This window comes from Lagenorhynchus albirostris, chromosome 2, assembly GCF_949774975.1.
Source record: "Lagenorhynchus albirostris chromosome 2, mLagAlb1.1, whole genome shotgun sequence".
Taxonomy (NCBI): Eukaryota; Metazoa; Chordata; class Mammalia; order Artiodactyla; family Delphinidae; genus Lagenorhynchus; species Lagenorhynchus albirostris.
This window is the reverse complement of record NC_083096.1, coordinates 74,511,216-74,535,755: the sequence shown is the minus strand read 5'-3', so window position 1 is coordinate 74,535,755 and position 24,540 is coordinate 74,511,216. Positions and strand designations below refer to the sequence as shown.

At 49.1% G+C, this 24,540-nt stretch overlaps 2 protein-coding genes across 3 annotated transcripts in view; one reads left to right on the top strand and one right to left on the bottom strand.

Moving 5' to 3' along the window:
* The window catches only part of KCNN3 (potassium calcium-activated channel subfamily N member 3), a 176,353-nt gene that overhangs the window by 138,035 nt on the left and 13,778 nt on the right, over positions 1–24,540 (bottom strand). The gene's annotated exons all lie outside the window — the stretch shown is intronic.
* Positions 2,434–3,125, top strand: LOC132515937 (bolA-like protein 3). Its single transcript, XM_060142324.1, has 3 exons — positions 2,434–2,635; positions 2,719–2,740; positions 3,050–3,125. Exons 1-3 carry the CDS (start codon positions 2,452–2,454, stop codon positions 3,123–3,125), a joined length of 282 nt encoding a protein of 93 aa, XP_059998307.1. The 5' UTR covers positions 2,434–2,451.

Below are 24,540 nucleotides of genomic sequence, written 5' to 3'. Positions count from 1 at the left end.
ATGCTAGTTCAAAGATCTCCAAGATCCCACAGTCCAAAGCCCCATTTTACAGATGGGGAAACTGAGGCACCACGCAGGAAGTGCCCTGCCTATGACCCAGCTTGCCAGGGCCGAGCTGAGAGGGAGCGGAGGGCCTTCCCCTCTGCTGGGTTCTTGCTGCCCGTGGCTGTGAGCTGCCGCAGGGAACTGGGGGGCCGTCTGCTGTGTCTCTCGTGGGAAAGTTTGCTGCTTCCTTTCTTCCATCTCTCGCTTTCCTCCGCCCTCATCTCACTCTCCTCAGCCACATTTTTTCCCTCTTGCATTATTTCTATTTCCCTGTTTTCCAGAAACAGGGTTTAAGACTGTCAGCTAGAGTTTCTAGGTCTGAATTGAACTCACTGTGCTGGAGCCCCCAGGCTCCCACTGGGTAGTCAGTCACCCCAGACTCTAGGCTGCTTTGTGGCAGGGTCTGGGTCCTATTTGTCTCTCTCTCCCCATTACTTCACACAGGGCCTGGCACATAGTAGTGGATACTCAGTAAGCACTCGAATGAATGAATGAGTGAGTGAATGAATGAAATACCATGCCAAATTCCCAAGGAGAGGAGAATCAAGCAAAGTGATTCCATTACAGGTCTCATCATTCAGGTAGTAAATAGCACTTAGAATTGGGGGAGGGGAGGGAGGGGAGTCTGCGTCACCTTTAAATTCCTCATTCCACTGACTAAACAGATACTTATTTGTTTAGAATCCATTGTTTAAGCCTTTAAATATAACAGCTGTGATCAAAGACCTAGGAAAACAGAAACTGCAGCCAAGCTCTCCCCCCAGGCTCCTCAGCCTGGAGAAGCTCTAGGATCAGAGCTATAACCCTGCAAAGGCAGTGGAACAAATGATGCTTGTGAGGAAAACCTGTCTTTCCAGCCACAGCCGTTTTCAATTCTGCAGAAGTGGCTTGCGGGTCCCTGAGAGGAAGAGCAAATGCTGGGGCTCCCAGACAACCACTGCAGTTGATGACTTGCTAAGCTTTTAAAACCCGGGTCAAAGCAAAGGAAAAAGACTGTACAGGCCAAAGGCACTGACATCTCTCCACGCAGATGTCCCTGGCTTCCGGGCGGTGACTCCAAATCAGCTGCCTCTTGTCACTTGGGGCCAGGTGGACTGGGGGCGTGGGGAAGGGTTAGGCCCAGGGGAATGAATTGCTTCATTGAAGAAACCCAGCTGGGCCCAGGACTGTGAGTTGTAGGGAGCCAGGTGGGCTGGGGCAGGGGTGGGGGGCACGGGGAGGGCACGGAGAGAAGATATTCCTGCAGGGCTGGAAAACGCCAGGCAACTGTGAGCTATGAGGGTCAGAGGTGCACATTCTTCCTGGAGAACTCACCCCTCTCCATCCAGCTGCCACCAGCTGCTGAGCAAGGTGGGACAGCCAGGAGACATGGGTCAGGTGGCCAGAGGTAGAGAGACAGGTACGGAAGAAAAGGTGTGGGCGCCAAAAACAGAGGTGGTCATGGGTGTGGAGAGTGTCAGAGCTGGGACAGTTCTTGGAGTCTTCTCATCTTACAAACCAGGACACTGAAGCCTAGACCTGGCTGAGGTCAATCAGCTGCTAGGTCCAGATCTAGAATCTAGCTCCCTAGACCCCCTACTCCAGTGCTCCTTCTGCCACACCATGTAGACTCCACAGCAGTTAATATAAAACACAAACTGTGCTGAATGGGAGAAAATATTTGCAAACGATATGACTGATAAGGGGTTAATATCCAACATATATAAACAGCTCATGCAACTCAACGTAAAAAAACCAAACAACTTGATTAAAAAAATGGGCAGAAGGCATCGAGAGATGAATGGATAAAGAAGATGTGGTACATATATACAATGGACTATTACTTAGCCATAAAAAGGAACGAAATCGGGTCATTTGTAGAGATGTAGATGGACCCAGAGACTGTCATACAGAGTGAAGTAAGTCAGAAAGAGAAAAACAAATATCATATATTAACACATATATGTGGAATCTAGAAAAATAGTACAGATGAACCCATTTGCAAGGCAGAAATAGACACAGATGTAAAGAACAAACGTATGGACACCAAGGGGGGAAAGTGGGGTATGGGGTGGTGGTGGTGGGATGAATTGGGAGATTGGGATTGACATATATACACTAATATGTATAAAATAGATAACTAATAAGAACCTGCTGTATAAAAAATAAATTTTAAAAAAAGGGGCTTTCCTGGTGGCGCAGTGGTTGAGAGTCCGCCTGCCGATGCAGGGGACACGAGTTCGTGTCCCGGTCCGGGAAGATCCCACATGCCGTGGAGCGGCTGGGCCTGTGAGCCATGGCCGCTGAGCCTGCGCGTCCGGAGCCTGTGCTCCACAACAGGAGAGGCCACAACAGTGAGAGGCCCACGTGCCGCAAAAAAAAAAAAAAAAAAAAGAGCAGAAGGACGGCGGGCCACATTGGCTGGTCATGGCAGTGTGGAGCCAGGCCACGGCAGCACCTCTGCTCAACAGAACCCGCCACCTTCCTCTTCTCCTCTGTGCTCAGCGCATGTTTGCCTCGCAGACTGAGGGAGATCTCAAAGTGACCCAAATTCTCAAAGAAAAGTTTCCTCAAGCTACAGCTATCAAAGTCACTGACATTTCAGGAGGCTGTGGGGCAATGTATGAAATTCAAATTGAATTGGAAGAACTTAAGGAGAAGAGAATGGTCCAACAGCATCAGATGGTAAATCAGGCATTAAAAGAAGAAATCAAAGGTATGCACGGGGCTTCCCTGGTGGCGCAGTGGTTGAGAATCCGCCTGCCAATGCATGGGACACCGGTTCGAGCCCTGGTCCAGGAAGATCCCACATGCCGTGGAGCAACTAAGCCCATGCGCCACATCTACTGAGCCTGTGCTCTACAGCCTGTGCTCCACAACGAGAGAAGCCACCGCAATGAGAAGCCCATGCACCTCAACGAAGAGTAGCCCCCACTCACCACAACTAGAGAAAGACCGCACGCAGCAACGAAGACACAACACAGCCAAAAATAAATTAATTAAATAAATTAAAAAAAAAAAAAAGGTACGCACGGATTGCAGATATTTACCTCTGTCCCCAGACACTGACCATGCCCTGGCTGTGTAGATGTTGCTGCTAAAACCTTGGATGAATCTTACTGCCAACATTCTTTCCTAGGCATGTGACAAAAAATTTATCTATTTTATTCATAGATGTTTCCATATTGTAATTATAGAAGAATACGGCATCTATTTAGATGTTAATTAAAGGCAACAGACAACTAAAAAAAAAAAAATGGGCAGAAGAACTGAATAGACATTTTTCCAAAGAGGAAATGCAAATGGCCAACAGGTACATGAAAAGATGCCCAACATCCCTAATCATCAGAGAAATGCAAATCAAAACCGCAATGAGATACCCACTTGTGAGGATGGCCATCATCAAAAAGTCTACAAATAACAAATGTCAGCAAGGATATGGAGAAAAGGGAACAGTTGTACACTGTTGGTGGGAATGTAAATTGGTGCAGCCACTGTGAAAAACAGTATGAAGGTTTCTCAAAAAACTAAAAACAGAACTACCATATGACCCAGCAATTCCACTCCTGGGTGTATATCTGAAAAAAACAAAAACACTAATTCGAAAAGATACATGCACCCAATGTTCACTGCAGCATTATTTACAATTGCCAAGATATGGAAGCAACTATCTACCTATCTATATCTATATCTGTATATCTACACACACACACACACACACACACACACACACACACACACACACACACACACAAAGGAATACTACTCAGCCATAAAAAAGAATGAAATTTTGCCATTTGCAGCAACATGGATGGACTTGGAGAGTATTATGCTAAGTGAAATAAGCCAGACAGAGAAAGACAAATACTGTACGATATCACTTATACATGGAATCTAAAAAATACAAAAAATTAGTGAATATAACAAGAAAGAAGCAGACTCACAGATGTAGAGAACAAACTAGTGGTTACCAGGGGAGACAGGGAAGGGGGAGGGGCAATATAGGAGTAGGAGATTAGCAGAGGTAGTAGAGGTACAAACTACTATGTATAAAATAAGTTACAAGGATATATTGTACAAAATGGGGAATATAGCCAATATTTTACAATAACTATAACTGGAGCATAACCTTTAAAAATTGTGAATCACTATATTGTACACCTGTAACATATAATATTGTACATCAACTATATTTCAATAATAAAAAATTTAAATTTTTTAAAAAGACCCAAATTTTTAAAAACATACACACTGTGCCACCCCTCTGCCTAAATCCCTTCTGTGGCTCCCCACGGCCTCTAGGATAGAGGTGAACCCCTTAAGCAAGGCACCTGCACGATCTGACACTTGCCTACCTCTCCAGCCCCATCACACCATAGACTCGAGCCACATTTTGTCTTCATTCACACTCCCCCAAAATGCTCTGCACTGTCATGTCTCTGGGCCTTTGCACGTTTTCTGGGCCAAGAGTGACCTTCCTCTCTTGGCCTATCGCATTCCTAGTCAACCTAGACCCAAATACGTTCTCACTACTCCCACTGCCCCACCCTCCCGAGCCACCTCCTCTTCTGTGCTACCTCTGCTGGACATCAGGCCTCTCTGGGAAACAATCTAAGTGCATTAAGTATCTGCTTACTGGGCTGTGAGCTCTTTGAGTGTGGAAACAAGGTCTTTTTCATCCTCCGGTTTCTCCCTGACCCCCAGCACCTAGCAGAGTGCCTAGTATGTGAGAAAAACTCCATTAATGTTTGCAGAATTAATTATCAAATTAAGGAGTGAGTGAACCCCTGGGCAGCACTGATAGCGCCTTGTTTATGTTCCTCATGAAGCTACTTAACCTCCAGAAGGACCAGCAGTACTCAGAATACTCAACCCTCGATTTTCCCTCTGATCTCCCTTCCTCCCCACGTGGGAGGGTGGTGGGGTCTCGCCACAACCAGGAGTCATGTGAGGTGTTATCTCTGAGGGGAAAAGAGCAACTGAGATCCAGAGGCCCTGAGTAACTTCTCCAGCTTATGTGAACACAGGTCACTGAACAGTGATGGCAAAGCAGCCAGACTGGCTACTGAGTTCACTTTTCCATGAAACGAGCATGTCAACGTGTGGCCACTGCCATCAGGGACTCTGCAATCAGCAGTCCCCTGGCAGCAGGGCGCAGCTGTGCGACACCACCCCACAGCCCGGCTCCAAGTCTCTGGGTACCTGCTCTGCAGGGGGAGCAGATCCCAGAGCCCAAAGGAGCGGCGAGTCTCCAGAAGACCCCTCGGGGCCTCTAAGTGATGTGACGCGATAGGCCATTAGCCTTCCAAATTCTATTTTCCCTACACAAAGTATGAACAGTATATTATACCTGGTTTACATCCCCTGAGCACCACCAACTGGTAGGGAAGGAAGGTGCCCAACTTGGAGAGACGACAGCGGGGACCTGACCTAGGGGCGGGGGTGAGGAGATCCACAAAGTGGACAAACCACGCACAAAGGGCTGGCCTCAGACCACTGGGAGGGTTGGCTGGGCTTGGACCCCAGCCTGGTTCTCACTTGGCAAGGCCGAGGACTCCCTGCCACATGCATGGGGCAAACCCGGCTGGCAGAGAATCTGAGCCTTTCCAAAGCAGCCCCCGGCCAGCCCCAAGGCATTTCTGGGGGTTCTGGCCACCGGTGGAAACATTTTGAATAATGGAGCGCAGAGGCAAACACAGACAGGAAAAGGTGCCAGGAGCCACATACCAGAGCTGCCTCTAAGAGCTGCAAACATCTCAGAGGACACCCGGGCGGGCAGGCAGGGAGAGAGGCAGGCGGGCAGGGGCCGCCACAAGGCTGAGGAGGGGTACACGGGGAGCCAGGGATTTCTAAGACCCAACCTGAGGACCTGGCAGAAAAGGCCCTGGAAATTGTACTTCTCCTTTTGGTCTGTCTATTTGTCTCTTATAATTTATCTAGTACTTCCTGAAAGGTCACTGGGTGGCGATTTCAATACTGTAAAATTTGTAGAGATGCTCTCAAAGAAATGTACAAATTTCACAGGTTTACCCTGGCTTAAAGGGAATCTATTTTATTAAAAGTGTCTATTCTGAGTGCACTTTAGGCACTCAGATGGATAGGATTTGGCGACCGACTGGTTAGTGATCCAAAAGGCCTTATGCTATTAAAAGATTTTTTTGTGGGTGGTAAAAAGAAATAGAAATCAAAGGCATTTGCCAAGGTATGGTTTGTGGATGGAGAAGAGAGCGGTGTGTGAGATCACAAAATGCTCTGTTGCCTTCCAGCTCCCCGAAGCAGGAAGCTGGGTAAGAAACGCAGATTAAAAGCAGAAGGACGCGCGTCCTGCGAAGGCTCTCCACCTCCTGAAATCTCACAGGACCCCCTCTCACTTCCCTGTCTCAGCTCCTCATTAGCTAAATTCAATCTTTGTCATTCAAAGGAAAATAAACAGGGAGCAAGCGCCTGAGGGGAGAAAGAGTCCCTATATTGAAACAAAACAGCTTCTACAAGCAAACACCTTTTTCCCCAGCCCCAGTCAGAATTCTCTATTTCTCTCCAAATAGCAGAGCCATTTCCTTCCTGTCAGCCCAGTGATGCACAACTTCCTGTCAGAACAGCGGAGGAATCTAGGGAAATGTGTCTTCCTTTACAGCCTCCACTTCAGGTCTGCCGAGCCTCCAATGGTGCCAAGGAGCAGAGTAGAGGGTACCAAGGAAGGGGGCCCCTCCCCAACTCTGTCTCCACGGACACCCTCCCCTGAGCCCAGCCCCTCCCCAGATCAGACCACCACATCCAGACTCAGTGTACCACATGTCAGCATCTTGGCCCTCTGTCTCCTAGAGACCTGCGTGGGGACCAGCCCTTCCATCTGCAAAGCCACCAGGAAGAGTCTCATGGAGGCCTGGTCATGTGCCATCAACCCCCACTCCTTCCAGCTTCCCTCTCAGACATCCTGGTCTGATCATGAACTCCCTGGAGACTGCCAGGAGGACGGAGGCCTGCCCTAGGGCTGCAGAGACAGTTTCTGTTTTAACCTGAGACCAGGAAGGCTTGGAAGGAAGGGCTTTTCTAGTAAAGATGGGCCACAGTCAGCCACTTCAGGGTCAGCACTCAAGGCAAACCCACCATGGAGAAGAAATGAAAACCCTCCTTCTCCCTTCAGATCCCACAATAAGTGGCGTGAGAGGCAGGGAACTGAATTAAAAAATAATCACCTCCATTAACTGAGTCTTCCCCACGTGTCTGCATGATCTCCTTTAACCCCCCCCCCCACAAACTCTATGAGGTGGTTCCCAACTTTGCAGCTCAGTATCACCTGGAAAGTTTTTGCAACTCCTGATACCAGGTTGTACCCCAAACCAATGAAATCAGAAGGTAGAAAGCTGGAAATCAGACATTATTAGCACTATTTAAAGATTCCCAGGTGATTCCAAAATGTAGCAAAGTTTGGGAACCATGAAGGTATTATTACTCCCATTTTCTTAATGAGGAAATTGACACTCAAAGAAATTAAGTCACTTGCCTAAAGTCACACAGCTTGTAGTGATGGAGTCAGGATTCCAGCTCACACCTCCGTGATTCCAGTATGGAGCCCCCCTCACTCCAAACTTCCTACAGAAAGTCTCTCAGATCTACCAGGTACTGCTCTCCCCGCTCCAGAGCATCCCCAGGGCAGGAGCAAGGACAACACGGGCAGGCGGGTCTGGGGAGAGTGGGCTGAGTGTGTGTGAGGGGCCTCGCAGGAATTAATCTAATTAGTAGGTTCTGCTCCTTCCTCATCCACTTAAATTCTCTCCAGAACAGAGCCCTGGCCTAAGAGGATCCCAAGAGGATGGCCAGGCACGAGGGAAACACAGCAAGAGTATATGTGTGTGGCTGCATGAATACAGGACAGTGGGCGCTAAGCAGGGCACACACAGCCTGGAAAGGGTGGGAGCCCTGGGGAGCCAGCAGGTGAGGGGCTAGTGCTCAGACCCAAGAACCTGGGGTTGATCTGCTTCTTCACCGGCTGTTGGACTTGGGGAAGTTACTTCCCCTCTGAACCTCTGACACCTCCTCTGTGTGACAGAAGGTCCTTTCAGCCCTGTGCGCCATAGTGCAAAGAATTCCCAGGGCTGCTTTGATGGCGGCCCCATGCTCAGGCCTGAGTGGGTGTGGGTATGGGACCAGCTGAGGCCTCACCCCAGGCAGGCAGAGTCCATACACGGTTCAGGCACCCACAGACCCCCCCCCCGGCTCTCAGGGCTGTGTGGCCAGGCCAGGGAGGTCAGCACAGCTGCTGAACATATGGGAAAGGAGCCCCTGGGGCAGCACCCCACACCTGCCTGTCCCAGCCATGATCCCCTGAAATCTGTCAGCTCCCCCTCACCCAGTCCCACCCTGCAAGTTGTGCAGGAGGGTGCTGAGAGCATCTGGAATTGCCCTGCTCACCTGAAAGCCCCCCACTCTCCACCACACCCCACTGACTCAAGTGCCAGATAGAATCTGGTTTCCCCTCTGTGGTTTATTCAGGGGCCAGCCCTGCTCCAAGCCTTCCCTGGTCCTCCCTGACATAATTAAATGCTCTGTGCTACTTCTGTTCTTGGCTCAAACCTCTCTCCTTGCACTGACCATACTTCACCCTACCCATCCTCTGCTTACACCTCTGTTACCGTAAGACCCTCGAGGGAGGGGTCTGGGTAGGAGTCTACAGAGGCAGCAAAGCATCGTAGCCAGGAGAATGGGCTACCGAGTCAAAGGACCTGGCTCAAGCCTTGCTTTGCCACTTACTGGCCCTGTGACCAAGCCTCAACTTACTCATGACACAATGGGGAAATAAGAGCAGTGACTTCATCAAGTTGTTGTAAATATTGAATGAGATGACACATGTCAACAAGGGGCTCAGCACAGAGCCTATGCCTAGGGTAGGAGCTCAGTAAGAGCTACAAGCGCTTTTTTCATCTCCGTGGTTCTAGCACCTAACACAAGCCCTGGCCCACAGAGCCAGGCACGTAGTAAGTATGTTGAACTGAGCTGAACCCAGCCTGTTGGCAGGCTTCACAGGCTGCTCAGCCTTTCCAGAAGCTAGATACCCCTCCCCACTCCCACAACCAGGGCTGGTCTCTGCAGCCACCATGCAGAACGTCCTCCTTCCCCAGAACAAGAAGTGTTACTATGTTAGTACTTTCTGGAGAAGCCCTCTGCCCGGCCCCTCCCACCGCCCCACCTCTGCAGCTGATACCCACACCCCTTCTGTCTGAGCCCCCCAGCTGCCCAGGCTTCCAGGCAGCACCCACAGCAGCCAGACCTCAAGTACCCTCAGTCCCAACCTCAGCCTTCATCAAAGCCGAAGTCAAAGATTAGCAAGGGCTCAGGGAGGGCAGGAGGGAAAAGCAGAGGATGGAGCCCAGCCCAACCAGAGGCCCAAACCCTTCAAAGCAATGATCAGAAACCAGGGAGGTCAGGTGAGTTCTCTCCTCCAGGTGCCTTCTCACCCTCACTTCCCAGAGAGCCGGAGCAAAAGGCTCACTTGGCAACGGTTACAGCTCCAGATGGCAGTCCACAACCTCTGAGAGACAGGACAGTTTGGAGAAATAATGACCCGGGGGACTTCCCGGGGAAAGTTGTCTGTACACGGAGGGGCTGCTGTGAGATTTAATGAAGCCAGTTCCACATGAGAGGGGAGCACAGGGCAGTGTGCCCCTGCCTCGGTGACACGCCTGTGAGGGGGAGGGATGGCCATGCGGCCAGGCGGCAGAAGGACAGACACAGCGCCAGCTGGGAAAGGCTGACAGTCCCCCCTCAGGACCAGGAGCAGTTGGGGGAAGGAGAAGAGAATGGGTGTCCCCCGTTACACACAGACCTGGGCGGGCGCTCTCACTCCCACTCTTTCCCCTCCTCAGCCCTCCTCCAGTCCCTCCATTATGCAAATCAAGTGACTACACAGATTTGCATAATTCATGCTTTATTAGTACGCGCTCTTGTCAGGCTTTCAGACTTTAAAAAGCAATTTTGCTATCTTTAATGGAGTGTAAGAGTCAAGGGGAGAGGTTTTCTGTCCTTTTCTCACTAAACATAAAAACAGTCTCTAAATCTTAAGTTGGGGAGAAGGTCAGTGAGAGAAATGAAGTGACTTCCAATTGGACACATGACCAAACACTTTGTTGACACCTTGGCCAAGAGTGTATAAAGGGCGTGGGTGCCAGGCACTGTGCAGATGACCCGTCCTGTCAGTCATGGCTCTTGCACAGACCACGGAGTGGTCTAGTCCAGTGCGCCAGAGTGGTCTAGTCCAGTGACTGCAGACACTACTATTATTAGGTCATCTGGGGTCCTGGGTGACTCGGTAACAACAAAACCCCCACCCTTCACCTGTATCACTTTTTTATATTTTACGCAGTACTTTCACTCCACTCTCTTACTCAATTTCCACAATAAGTCTATCTGGTTGGAAGGGAGACATTTTTACTCCCATTTTAGAGATGAGGAAGCTGGGGCCCAGAGAGGTAAAATTTACTCACCAAAAAGCAAACACAGGCAGTCTTTCCTCCATACCAGGGATGGCAAATACCTTGCCACTCCTCCATCCTTCCTTGCCCAGGACAGACATCACAAATCAATCACAGCCCTCTTCCCACCACGCTCAGATTGCACTTCAGGATCCTTCTCAACACAGCCCTTCTGGCGGCTAGTACCAGTTGCCCAGATAAAACCTGTTTGCTGTTCCTACACTACATCTTGCCAACTCCTCAATACCCAGCCAATACTGTGATGGTGCCATGAGTTTCTGGGAAGTGCGTACGGGCTAAGCTTAGCCTGGCTGCTCAGCCCCAGAAGCCGCAGACAGCCATACATAAGCCCACTCACTGGTTCCAAACGGGCTCCAAATGGAATCAGACGCACCTTCTTTGGGGAGCAGATCCAGAAGAGGGACCCTCATGCCCCCGAGTCTCAAAGGTCTGGGCTCTCCTCACTGCAGGGGCCCCATGACACAGGACCACAGAGGCCCATCTGGACTAATGCACACCTGCTTCAGATACAGCAGGGACCAAACGTATCTGGTTCCAAAACACACCCAGGCCTTGCTGATCCCTGGCAAGAGGTTCATACAGAAAAGGGGCCAAGCACTGCCAGATCCCAAGCACACACTGCCCTGGGCCCTGGGTCTCATCCAACCCCAGGGACACACTTTCCTCCCTTGTACATCGACTGAGGCTCTCCAGACTGGAGAGATGCTCCCACAATCCTTCCGCAGTGGGCCCCTCCCACAGCCCTGCAAGGAAACCTGTTAAATCATCATCATTAAACCCTAAAAGTGCTCATTTTGACCCTCATGCACTTCCTGTTCTGCCAGGTGGAGAAATGTGAATCCCAGCATGTCTCCCATCTTCCCCAAAACCTCCCAGCTCCCTGAGCCCCAGGGCAGCCCTGGCCCCTCCCCGCCCCAGATGAAGGACCAGTCCCTCCTTGGAGGATGGGAAGCAGCCTGCCAGTCTCACAGAGCAGGGTGGCACAGTACCCACACCTGCTGGCACCAGCTGCCCTGTCTGGGGGGCTTTCCTTCTGGAACCCACAGGGCTCAGCGCTGGCCTCCTGCCAGGCCCGAGGGAGATGGAACACACCCTCTCCATGCCCACGTCCAAAGGGCCTAGACAATGCCTCCCCAGCCTGAGCTCACAGCCGGCACCTCCACTGCCCGCATCTCCCCACGCCCTTCTCTCCCTTCACTTCCCGGCGAGGTCTCCTGGGCCCCAGATCTGAGCTGCCACTGCAATCATAAATGCCTCACTCTCCAAGTCATCTCTGCTTCCTCAGCCACCGCTCCATGAGCTCCCCGCCTGGAATTGACAGTTCCAAGGCTCTTTTCTGGAGGACCTCTAGGCAGGGAATACCAAGGGCAGGGGTGGGAGCATCTGGCCCTAGAGGGGGAAGAGTTTATCACTGACCTTATTGAGCAGTGATGGTGGTAACCAAAGGACCTTTAGTTGGTTTTCTTTACTTTCACTTTTTTTTTTTTTTTTGCGGTACGCGGGCCTCTCACTGTTGTGGCCTCTCCCGCTGCGGAGCACAGGCTCCGGACGCGCAGGCTCAGCCGCCATGGCTCACGGGCGCAGCCGCTCCGCGGCATGTGGGATCTTCCCGGACCGGGGCACGAACCCGTGTCCCCTGCATCGGCAGGCAGACTCTCAACCACTGCACCACCAGGGAAGCCCTCACTTATTTTTTTACATTCTCTGCAGACAACATACCCCCGCACTGTGCACTTGGGAGTAGGCTGCTCCTCCACGGCCCCTCCCCAGCCGTGGTGCACTGCTGCCATTAGGTGGCTGCAGCCAGCGTCTACAGGGCTGGCTCACATTTCTGGAGAGGACAGAGCAAAGGAACACATGACCCGCAGCCAGGGCAGCGAGAAAGCCCAGCCTTCAGAAGCTCCCCCACCCACTTCTCTTTACAGTTGGGGAAATAAGTGTGGTAAGGTAGGCATGAGGGCGGCCCCTAAGCCCAAGCTCCTGTCTCCACCACCCACACACGTCGGCAATGAGGATGACACCTGGAAGCAAGTGGCAGAGCCAGGAGTTGACCCAAGGTCTACCCGACCCCCTCGCCGCCCACCCTGTCCCCTGGCCTCTCCTTGGGGCTGCCTCCCACCACCCCTCTCTGCCCCCCGCCTGGCTTTCTCGTCATTCATTCACCAAACACTTGCCAAGAGCCCCTGTGAGCCAGGCACCTGTGGGAGGCTTTCCCAGCCCTCATCTCACGGATCCTCCCAACAACCACGCCCACTTTACGGATGAGGACGCTGCCACCCCAGAGAGCCCACACTGCCCAGGTCACCCTGAAAGAGAAGGGGCAGAGCCAGGGCGGGTATCAGGTCACTGATCCCAAATCCAGGGCTCTCTCTTCTCTGGAGCCTGCACTGGGCCAAGACCCAGTGGGGTCCCGGGCAGAGGTGAGGCCAGCCTCTGGGCAGGAGGCGCTGAGGACCAAGGCCAGGCTGGCCCTACTAACCCCGCTCCCGAGCACCACACTGGGACCACCTGCAATGACGCTGGGGCTCTGAAAAGCTGATTCCAAGCTAGCTAGGAAGGGTGGTTCCTGTGAAGCCCACTGCTGGAAGACACCCAGCATCGCCCAATTCCTGCGGGGTATCCCCCTGGGATCCCCGCCGAAACCCTCAGAGCCGACACACTCAAGACAGAACTCATCATCTCGACCACCTCCCGGGGCTCCATGTCCTCTACAGGCAATACGGCCCTGCTCTCCCCACCCCATCACGCCAGTCTGTCACCGTGTCTTGTAAATGGAAAGAGTGACCAAGTACTGAGCTAAGAACTTTACACCTGTGTCCTTATTAATCCTCTCTCACAACACCCCGTGGGCTGAGCACCATGACCCCCATTTCACACATGCACAGGCTGAGGTTCAGGGAGACTGGGCAACTTGCCCAAACACACAGCCTGTCAGCACCCGAGCTGTGATGTGAGCCCAAGCGGAGCTGGCTCCGGCACGCTGCCGCTATTCCACCCCTGTCTTTGAAAACGAGCAGGAAGAGGGTGTGTTCCATCTCCCTCGGGCCTGGCAGGAGGCCAGCGCTGAGCCCTGTGGGTTCCAGAAGGAAAGCCCCCCAGCCAGGGCGGCTGGTGCCGGCTGGTGTGGGCACTGTGCCACCCCGCCCTCTGGGACTGGCAGGCTGTTTCAGTGCTCACAGCCTCCCATCCTCCAAGAAGGCGTTGGTTTTGAGCAGAGCAGTGAGGGGATCAGGGCACAGTACTCACTTTGACCCTCACACACCACAACCAGGGTGGAGAAATGTGAAGCCCCCCCAACATACTACCTACCTCCCTAAAGCCCCCGCCTCCTCCTCCATCTTCCCTCCCTTTGCCTCCAGCCTGGTTCAAGCCTTCACCTCTCCTTCTGTAGAACTATTGCAATAACCTTCTAACCAGCCTCCCTGCTTCAAGCTTCCTTCTTTCAGAAACAATCCATCCTCTCCCAGGGCTTGATCACGCCACTAGTCTGCTCAAACACATTCCACGGCTCCCTGTTCCTTTAGACAAAAGTGCAGACTCGGGCCTCCCTGGTGGCGCAGTGCTTGAGAATCTGCCTGCCAATGCTGGGGACACAGGTTCGAGCCCTGGTCTGGGAAGATCCCACATGCCGCGGAGCAACTAGGCCCGTGAGGCACAACTACTGAGCCTGTGCATCTGGAGCCTGTGCTCCGCAACAAGAGAGGCCGCGATAGTGAGAGGCCCGCGCACCGCGAAGAAGAGTGGCCCCCGCTCGCCACAACTAGAGAAAGCCCTCGCACAGAAACAAAGACCCAACACAGCCAAAAATAAAAATAAATTAATAAAAAAAAAAGTGCAGACTCCTCCGCCTGGTGTGCAAGCCCCATGGGCAGCTTCCACGTCCCTTTCCAGTCTTCTCTTCCCAGCACTTCCAGGAAAACCTGCCTCCTTTGTCCCCCCCAGAGAACACCAGGCACTCTCCAACTTTGAGCCTCTGCCCAAAGTGTGCCATCAGCTTGGAATACTCTTTCCCTTTTGCCTCATGAAGCCCTCCCTACCTACGAAGCCCGCACGACCCCCACTTCCTCTAAGAAGCCCCCGGGCGTGAGGAGTCACCGGCATGCCCTCATGTGACACCGCACCTCATTAGGGCACTTGTCACAGCCTGCCCCTCCTCAGAGCTGTGGCAGCCTGGCCACCCAACCCCCAACCACGGACTGTCCACCTCTTTGTCCCCCAGCATTTCCAGAGCCAGTGCCTGGCATAGAATGGGCTTCAGAGAAAGTCTACCCAGAAGAACTTCCTCAGACCTTCAACATATCAATGCAGATCCTTCCCTGACAGCGGGGCCTGTCTTTCCCTGTGGCCAGTCTTAAGCTCAGAGCAAATACTCGTTTCCTGAGGTGGTTACTGGGGAATCCTGGCCCACTCACCCCAAAAGGATTCTAGCGGTGCCCGGGCTGGTACACTTAGCTGTCTCTCCCCTGCCTGGAAACCTGCCACTCAGCCGGCTCTGTCCCCCACTCACACAGCCCACAAATAATAGCTCTGCGCTTTCCTGCAGATTCCATCTTCCCAAATGGAGACTTTAGCTCCACCTGTTCAAGAAAACACAAAACAAGAAGTGAAACGGAGTAGGCCTGGATGAACAGTCACGTGGCCCTGCAGGGGCAGAGGGGCATCCCTGGGCTCCCCTCTCCTAAAGTATCATTCATGCACATGTACAAAGGCTCTAATCCCGCCACCTCCCCTTGGCCAGCACATCCCAGGTGATGGAGTGTCTTCCCCAGGCAGACTCTCACTGTGTCCACACCACAGCCCACCACTGTGGACACTGCTGTCCCGTTTACACACGAGACCTGCAAGGATGAAGGACACGGAGACCAGACACAAGGACACACTCCCCCGAGTCGGGCTTCGAACTCAGGTCTTCCGACTCCTGGTCCAGAGCCCTTTATGACACAGGGCTGACCCTGAGAAAAGGGTAGAGGGAGAGAGGGATTAGAATGGCATGTTGAAGCTGATAAAGCAATCTCATCTGTTTTCTCATTTCCCCTCAAAGAAGCCTGTGAGAATGAGTCATCTAAAGCAGGGATTCCCAGCCCCAGAGCTACTCACACTGGGGCCGGGCAATTCTTTGCTGTGGGGACTGTCCTTTGTGTTGTAGGATGTTTACCAGCATCCCTGGCCTCTACCCACGAGATATCTGTAACAGCCTTCCCCGAGTCTTGATGACCAAAAATGTCTGCGGACATTGCCAGACATCCCACTGGGGAGCAAAATCACCCCAGTTGAGAACCGCGATCTAAAGGCACAGGGCGATGGTGCTTCCCTGGTGGCTCAGTGGTTAAGAATCCACCTGCCAATGCAGGGGACACGGGTTCGAGCCCTGGTCCGGGAAGATCCCACATGCCACGGAGCAACTAAACCCATGTGCCACAACTACTGAGCCTGTGTTCTAAAGCCCGCGAGCCACAACTACTGAAGCCCGTGCGCCACAACTACTGAGCCTGCGTTCTAGAGCCCGTGCACCATAACTACTGAAGCCCATGCACCTAGAGCCCGTGCCCTGCAACAAGAGAAGCCAGCTCAGTGAGAGGCCCGCGCACCGCAACGAAGAGTAGCCCCCGCTCGCCGCAACGAGAGAAAGCCCACACGCAGCAACGAAGACCCAAAGCAGTCATAAATAAATAAATAAATAAATTTTAAAAAATTATAAAAATAAATAAATAAAAATAAAGGCACAGGGCGAGATCCCAGCCTCGCGGAAGGCAGGAGACTCCCCACGGTCTCACTCTCCCCCATTCAGGCAGGTGCTTCCTTCTCCTCTACCCATACTCTCTGCTCATCGGGCATCCTCAATCCAACACTACGACAGATGTTCCCTTCTGCACCATCTCCCGCTCGGGGGGCAGAATTGGCCTGCCCACAGGCAATTCTCACATCCATGGAAGGAAGAAGGGAATCAGTATTTACTGAGAGTCAACATTCACTAAGTGTCACATCTCAGAGCTAAGGTCACTCATTAACATCACTTCACAAAACCGCCCCGGCAGGCACCATCACCCCCATTCAAGAGATGCACTAACGGACTCAAAAATTAAATCACTGAAGTTTCACAGTCAAGGGTCAGTCTCTGGATCTGAACCCAGGTCAGAAGACCCGTGCCCAGCAGGCCTGGGTTACCAGAATGCAGTGGCCTTGGTCCACAGGTCCCAAGACCCTCACCGTCCAGGCCCAGGTCCCAGCAACGGACACTGGTAGGGGTGGGAGAAGACCTTCAAGGCCACTCCTGCCCCCTTTCCCAACTCTCCTCCCAGCTGGAAAGGGAGCAGGTGTGATGGCACTCGGCATGGTCCCTGAGAGCCCCAGGCACTCAGTGACACCACTGGTGAACGTGAGGCTGGGGGGTTCCCAGGGGCCGGGCCTCTCCTCCTCCCTGGCTCTGAGACCTGGCGGAGGTCGCCTGCCTCTCCACTCCCCCTCCACCTGCAGCACGTTAATCCCTTCCTCCACATCCCTGCAGAGTTAAAGTGCTAGGAAATCAGGAATGCGTGTCTTCAGAGTTTTGTACTGTTTCAGTAACATCCCCTAAAATTGGCTTTCCCAGCATGCTGGGGGAGCTTTTGACCATGTATGACTCTTTTTATTCATCATACTGCTCTGGGGTCCGCTAGGAGCAGGGAGATGTGACCTTGAAATATGGCTCTGACCCAGAGAACCCTAGCAACTTCCAGTGACCTTCAGGGAGTAAGCACCAATGGTGCTGGAGGCACAGAGAATTTATCTGAAAGTTTTTAAAATTCAGCTGTGCCAAGAACTGCCCTCTGGAATGGGAGGGGAGCCATCCATCCGTATGGTGCAGGGGTTCGGGCAGAAGCCTGCCATGCCCCACGCCTCTGACCTCCCACAGCCTCAGGGCACAGGCCACCCACATTATATCAAAATGGACACATCTCAAACCTAGCAAATCCAACCCCAAACTCTCACCTTCTCCCCAAAACTGCTTCTCCCACAGTCTTCTGCAACCCCATTAATGGAAATTCCATCCTTATGTTTGCTTGGGCCGAACTCTTGGCCTCATCCTTGACCTTCCCCTTTCTCTCCCACCTCCCCCACTGCCACATCCCTGCATCCAGTTCATCAGGAATGCCTTCCTTCCCAAAATTCCAAGGCTCCAACCACTTCTCACCAACTCACTGCTACCACCTGGCTCCGAAACACCAGGACCCCTCACCCGGATTGTGACCACGGCTTCTTAACCAGGCGCCTTTGCCCCCACCTCTTCGTCTATTCCCAGCACTGCAACCAGAGCCATCCTACTAAAACATAAGTCAGATCTTGTTACTTCTCCACTCAAAGCCCTCCGTCTGCTCCCATTTCACCCAGGGTGGTAGCCAAACTCCTCACAATGGCCTACAGAACCCCGCAGTGGGTCCCACCTCCTCTCTGACCTCACACCCCCCAGCTCCCTCGATGCCCCCATCACTTACCAAGTCAACCTCGCTGCCAAAGACCTGTGCTGTCCAACACAGTAGAAACTTGCCACATGTCCACTGAGGCCCGGCAATGTGGCTAGTGTAACGGAATTTTTTAATGTATATCATTTTCAATAACTTACATGTTAAAAATGATACTCCATTCATTTATCAGAAAACTTTTAAATATATTTGCAACAACCTGGGTGTGTGAGTCTACTTTTTTAACTGTAAATTTTATGAGCTCTAAACACAGATCAGGTATTTCCAGTGAAGATTTAGTATCCAGTTGAGATGTGCTGTAAGATACACAACACACCAGATTTCAAAGACCTGTAGGAAAAACAGAATCTAAACTATCTCAATAATTTTTTACATTGATTGTATGTTGAAATGGTAATGTTTTTACTATTATTGGGTTAAGTAGAAAATATCACTAACATTAGTTTCACATTTCTCTTTTTCTTTTCTCTAATATGGCTACTGGACAACCTAAACTTCCAGATGTGGCTTCTATTATATTTTTACTGGACAAGGCTGCCCAGACCATGTCAGGCATAATGCCGATCCAGTGCCTTCACACTGCTCTTTCCTTTTCTGCCGTGGCTCGCTCACTCCCTTGCCTCCTAAACATCTTTCATCAGTTGTCGCCTTCTTAGTGAGATCTTCCCCACCTATTTAAAATCATAACTCTTCCCTCAGAACTCCCTGCCCTCCCATCCCACCTTTCTTTCTCTTCGTATCATTTATTGTTATCTAACAAAAAGGATAATTAACATATAGTTTATTGTCAGTTTTACGTACTAAAATGTAAGTTCCAGACTGACATGTACACACTGCTCTATTTTAAATGGATAACCAACAAGGGTCTACTGTATAGCACAGGGAAGTCTGCTCAATATTATGTAACAACCTAAATGGGAAAAGATTTTGAAAAAGAATAGATACATGTATATGTATAACTGAATCACTTTGCTGTACACCTGAAACTAACACAACATTGTTAATCAGCTATACTCCAATATAAAATAAAAAGGTTTTTAAAAAATCTCCAAAACAAATGTATGTTCCTACATATCGATAATTACCTTAATGTGAACGGAATAAATGCTCCAACCAAAAGACACAGGCTCGCTGAATGGATACAAAAACAAGACCCATATATATGCTGTCTACAAGAGACCCACTTCAGACCTAGGGGCACAAACAGACTGAAAGTTAGGGGATGGAAAAAGATATGCCATGCAAATGGAAATCAAAGAAAGCTGGAGTAGCAATACTCATAGCAGATAAAATAGACTTTAAAATAAAGAATGTTACAAGAGACAAGGAAGGACACTACATAATGATCAAGGGATCAATCCAAGAAGAAGATATAACAATTATAAATATACATGCATCCAACATAGGAGCACCTCAATACATAAGGCAAATGCTAACAGCTATAAAAGAGGAAATTGACAGTAACACAATAACAGTGGGGCACTTAACACCTCACTTACACCAATGGACAGATCATCCAAAGAGAAAATTAATAAGGAAACACAAGCTTTAAATGACACAATAGACCAGATAGATTTAATTGATATTCATAAGACTTCCATCCAGAAACAGCAGATTACACTTTCTTCTCAAGCACACATGGAACATTCTCCAGGATAGATCACATCCTGGGTCACAAATCAAGCCTCAGTTAATTTAAGAAAATTGAAATCATATCAAGCATCTTTTCTGACCACAATGCTATGAGATTAGAAATCAATTACAGGCAAGAAAACCTAAAAAGCACAAAGACATGGAGGCTAAAAAATACGTTGCTAAAAAACCAAGAGATCACTGAAGAAATCAAAGAGGAAATCAAAAAATACCTAGAAACAAATAACAATGAAAACACGACGATCCAAAACCTACGGGACGCAGCAAAAGCAGTTCTAAGAGGGAAGTTTATAGCTATACAAGCCTACTGCAAGAAACAAGAAAAATCTCAAATAAACAATCTAACCTTACACCTAAAGGAAATAGAGAAAGAAGAACAAACAAAACCCAAAGTTAGTAGAAGGAAAGAAATCATAAAGATCAGAGCAGAAATAAATGAAGCAGAAACAAAGAAAACAATAGCAAAGATCAATAAAACTAAAAGCTGGTTCTTTGAGAAGATAAACAAAATTGATAAACCTTTAGCCAGACTCATCAAGAAAAAGAGGGAGAGGACTCAAATCAATAAAATTGAAACGAAAAAGGAGAAGTTACAACAGACACCACAGAAATCAAAGCACCCTAAGAGACTACTACAAGCAACTCCATGCCAATAAAATGGACAACCTGGAAGAAATGGACAAATTCTTAGAAAGGTAGAACCTTCCAAGACTGAACCAGGAAGAAACAGAAAATATGAACAGACCAATCACAAGTAATGAAATTGAAACTGCGATTAAAAATCTTGTAACAAACAGAAGTCCAGGTCCAGACGGCTTCAAAGGTGAATTCTATCAAACATTGAGACGAGCTAACACCCACCCTTCTCAAACTCTTCCAAAAAACTGCAGAGGAAGGAACACTCCCAAACTCATTCTATGAGGCCACCATCACCCTGATACCAAAACCAGACAGAGATACTACAAAAAAGGAAATTACAGACCAATATCATTGATGAATATAGATGTAAAAATCCTCAACAAAATACTAGCAAACAGAATCCAACAACATATTAAAAGGATCATACACCATGATCAAGTGGGATTTATCCCAGGGATGCAAGGATTCTTCAATATATGCAAATTAATCAATGTGATACACCATATTAACAAATTGAAGAAGAAAAACCATATGATAATGTCAATACAGGCAGAAAAAGCTTTTTACACAATTCAACACCAATTTATGATAAAAAGTCTCCAGAAAGTGGGCATAGATGGAACCTACCTCAACATAATAAAGGCCATATATGACAAACCCACAGCAAACATCATTCTCAATAGTGAAAAACAGAAAGCATTTCCTCTAAGATCAGGAACAAGACAAGGATGCTCATTCTCACCACTATTATTCAACATAGTTTTGGAAGTCCTAGCCATGGCAATCAGAGAAGAAAAAGAAATAAAAGGAATACAAATTGGAAAGTCACTGTTTGCAGAGGACATGATACTATACATAGATAATACTAAAGATGCCACCAGAAAACTACTAGAGTTAATCAATGAATTTGGTAAAGTTACAGGATACAAAATTAATGCACAGAAATCTCTTGCATTCCTATACACTAACAATGAAAGATCAGAAAGAGAAATTAAGGAAACAGTCTCATTCACCACTGCAACAAAAAGAATAAAATACCTAGGAATAAACCTACTGAAGGAGACAAAAGACCTGTACTCAGAAAATTATAAGACACTGATGAAAGAAATCAAAGATGACACAAACGGGGCTTCCCTGGTGGCGCAGTGGTTGAGAGTCCGCCTGCTGATGCAGGGGACGCGGGTTCGTGCCCCGGTCCGGGAGGATCCCACATGCCGCGGAGCGGCTGGGCCTGTGGGCCATGGCCGCTGAGCCTGCGCGTCCAGAGCCTGTGCTCCGCAGCGGGAGAGGCCACAACAGTGAGAGGCCCCCGTAACGCATAAAAAAAAAAAAAAAAAAAAAGATGACACAAACAGATGGAGAGATATACCATGTTCTTGGATTGGAAAAATCAATATTGTGAAAATGACTATACTACCCAAAGCAGTCTACAGATTCGATGCAATCCCTGTCAAATTATCAATGGCATTTTCCACACAACCAGAACAAAAAAAATCTTAAAATTTGTATGGAGACACAAAAGACCCAGAATAGCCAAAGCAGTCTTGAGGGAAAAAAATGGAGCTGGAGGAAACAGACTCCCTGACTTCAGACTATACTACAAAGCTACAGTAATCAAGACAATATGGTACTGGCACAAAAGCAAAAATATAGATCAATGGAACAGGATAGAAAGCTCAGAGTTAAAGCCACATACATATGGTCAACTAATCTATGACAAAGGAGGCAAGGATATACAATGGAGAAAAGACAGTCTCTTCAATAAGTGGTGCTGGGAAAACTGGACAGCTACATGTAAAAGAATGAAATTAGAACACTCCCTAACACCATACACAAAAATAAATTCAAAATGGATTAAAGACCTACATGTAAGGCCAGACACTATCAAACTCTTAGAGGAAAACATAGGAAGAACACTCTTTGACATAAATTACAGCAAGATCTTTTTTGACCCACCTCCTAGAGTAATGGAAATAAAAACAAAAATAAACAAATGGGACCTAATGAAACTTAAAAGCTTTGCACAGCAAAGGAAACTAGAAACAGTACAAAAAGACAACTCTCAGAATGGGAGAAAATATTTGCAAATGAATCAACGGACAAAGGATTAATCTCCAAAATATATAAACAGCTCATGCAGCTCAATATTAATAAAACAACCCAATCAAAAAATGGGCAGAAAACCTAAGTAGACATTTCTCCAAAGAAAACATACAGATGGTCAAGAGGCACACGAAAGCTGTTCAACATCACTAATCATTAGATAAATGTAAATCAAAACTACAATGGGGGCCTCCCTCATGGCAGAGTGGTTAAGAATTCGCCTGCCAATGCAGGGGACTCGAGTTCAAGCCCTAGTCCAGGAAAATCCCACATGCCGCAGAGCAACTAAGCCTGTGCACACCATAACTACTGAGCCTGTGCTCTAGAGCCCACGAGCCACAACTACTGAGCCCACATGCCACAACTACTGAATCCTGCACGCCTAGAGCCCGTGTTCTGCAGCAAGAGAAGCCACCGCAATGAGAAGCCCACACACCACAATGAAGAGTAGCCCCTGCTCACCACAACTAGAGAAAGCCTGCATGCAGCAATGAAGATCCAATGCAGCCAAAAATAAATAAATAAATAAAACTACAATGAGGTATCACTTCACACTGGTTAGAATGAGTATCATGACAAAATCTACAAACAACAAATGCTGGCAAGGGTGTGGAGAAAAGGGAACCCTCTTGCACTGTTGGTGGGAATGTAAATTGATACAGCCCCTATGGAGAACAGCATGGAGTTTCCTTAAAAAACTAAAAATAGAATTACCATATGACCCAGCAATCCCACTACTGGGCCTATACCCCAAGAAAACCATAATTCAAAAAGACACATGCCCCCTAATGTTCACTGCAGCACTATTTACAATAGCCAGGTCATGGAAGCAACCTAAATGCCCATCGACAGACGAATGGATAGAGAAGATGTGGTACATATATACAATGGAATATTACTTAGCCATAAAAAGGAACAAAATTGGGTCATTTGTAGAGATGTGGATGGACCTAGAGGCTGTCATACAGAGTGAAGTAAGTCAGAATGAGAAAAACAAATATCACATATTAACGCATATATGTGGAATCTAGAAAAATGGTACAGATGAACCGGTTTGCAAGGCAGAAATAGAGACACAGATATAGGAAACAAACATATGGACACCAAGGGGGGAAAGCAAGGGTGGTGATGGTGGTGGTGGTGGGATGAATTGGGAGACTGGGATTGACATATATACACTAATATGTATAAAACAGATAACATAAGAACCTGCGGTATAAAAAAATAAAATAAAATAAAATTCAATATATATATATATATATATATATGTTCCAGAGGCCAGGGTTTTTTATCTTTTATGGTTTCTTTGTACTATATCTGTGGTGTCTAGAACAATGCTGGCACAAAACAGATGTTCAATAACTACTTATTGAATGAATAAAGTTACGTATTTTTCGGACTGGCCTCCCTACTCTGCTAGAAATTTCTAAAGAGCAGTGCCAGGCATACAGTTGTTGCTTGATATATGACTGGTAGGCTGATCTGGGGAAACAAAGGCAGCTCAGCTGAGTCATGGCACAGAAGACAAAAGCAAGAACCAAGGGTCCTTGAAGTGGACCCTGTGTCTCCTCCCCTCTGCTGTCCAGGCTCCTCTCACCCCATCTCCAGCAAAGCTACCCATCAGCCCAACAGCAGTGGGTACTTCAGAGGAAGGTACATTTCCCTTCCTTCCTATCGATTTTTATTCTCCCAGTGAGAAGACAAATCTGTTTCCCCTCCACCAGAAAGCCTCGAGCCATGGCTACTGACATTATAGTAATTAAATCCCTGCTGCTAGGAGGGTTCAGAAGCCGAACAGGCCTCATGCCAAGGGCTGGCCTGCAGGGAGGGAGGCTGGCCGGGAGGGTCTGTCTCAGCCATCTCCTGATAGTGAGAAAATCCACTTAGCCACAATGCCTTCACGGGTTTTCACTCCTGGGTAGGAAGATAAAACCTCTCCAGTTGGACTTCCCTGGTGGTGCAGTGGTTGAGAATCTGCCTGCCAATGCAGGGTACACGGGTTTGAGCCCTGGTCTGGGAGGATCCCACATGCTGCAAAGCAACGAAGCCACAGCTACTGAGCCTGTGCTGTAGAGCCCGCAAGCCACAACTACTGAGCCCGTGTGCCACAACTACTGAAGCCCACATGCCTAGAGCCCGTGCTCCACAACAAGAGGAGCCACCGCAATGAG

Coding starts and splice junctions, on each gene's coding strand:
- LOC132515937 (XM_060142324.1), top strand. CDS start 2,452: ATGGCAGTGTGGAGCCAGGCCACGGCAGCACCTCTGCTCAACAGAACC. Junction 2,636..2,718: donor CACTGACATTTCAGGAGGCT/GTGGGGCAATGT, acceptor ATGGTAAATCAG/GCATTAAAAGAAGAAATCAA. Junction 2,741..3,049: donor ATTAAAAGAAGAAATCAAAG/GTATGCACGGGG, acceptor AAAAAAAAAAAG/GTACGCACGGATTGCAGATA.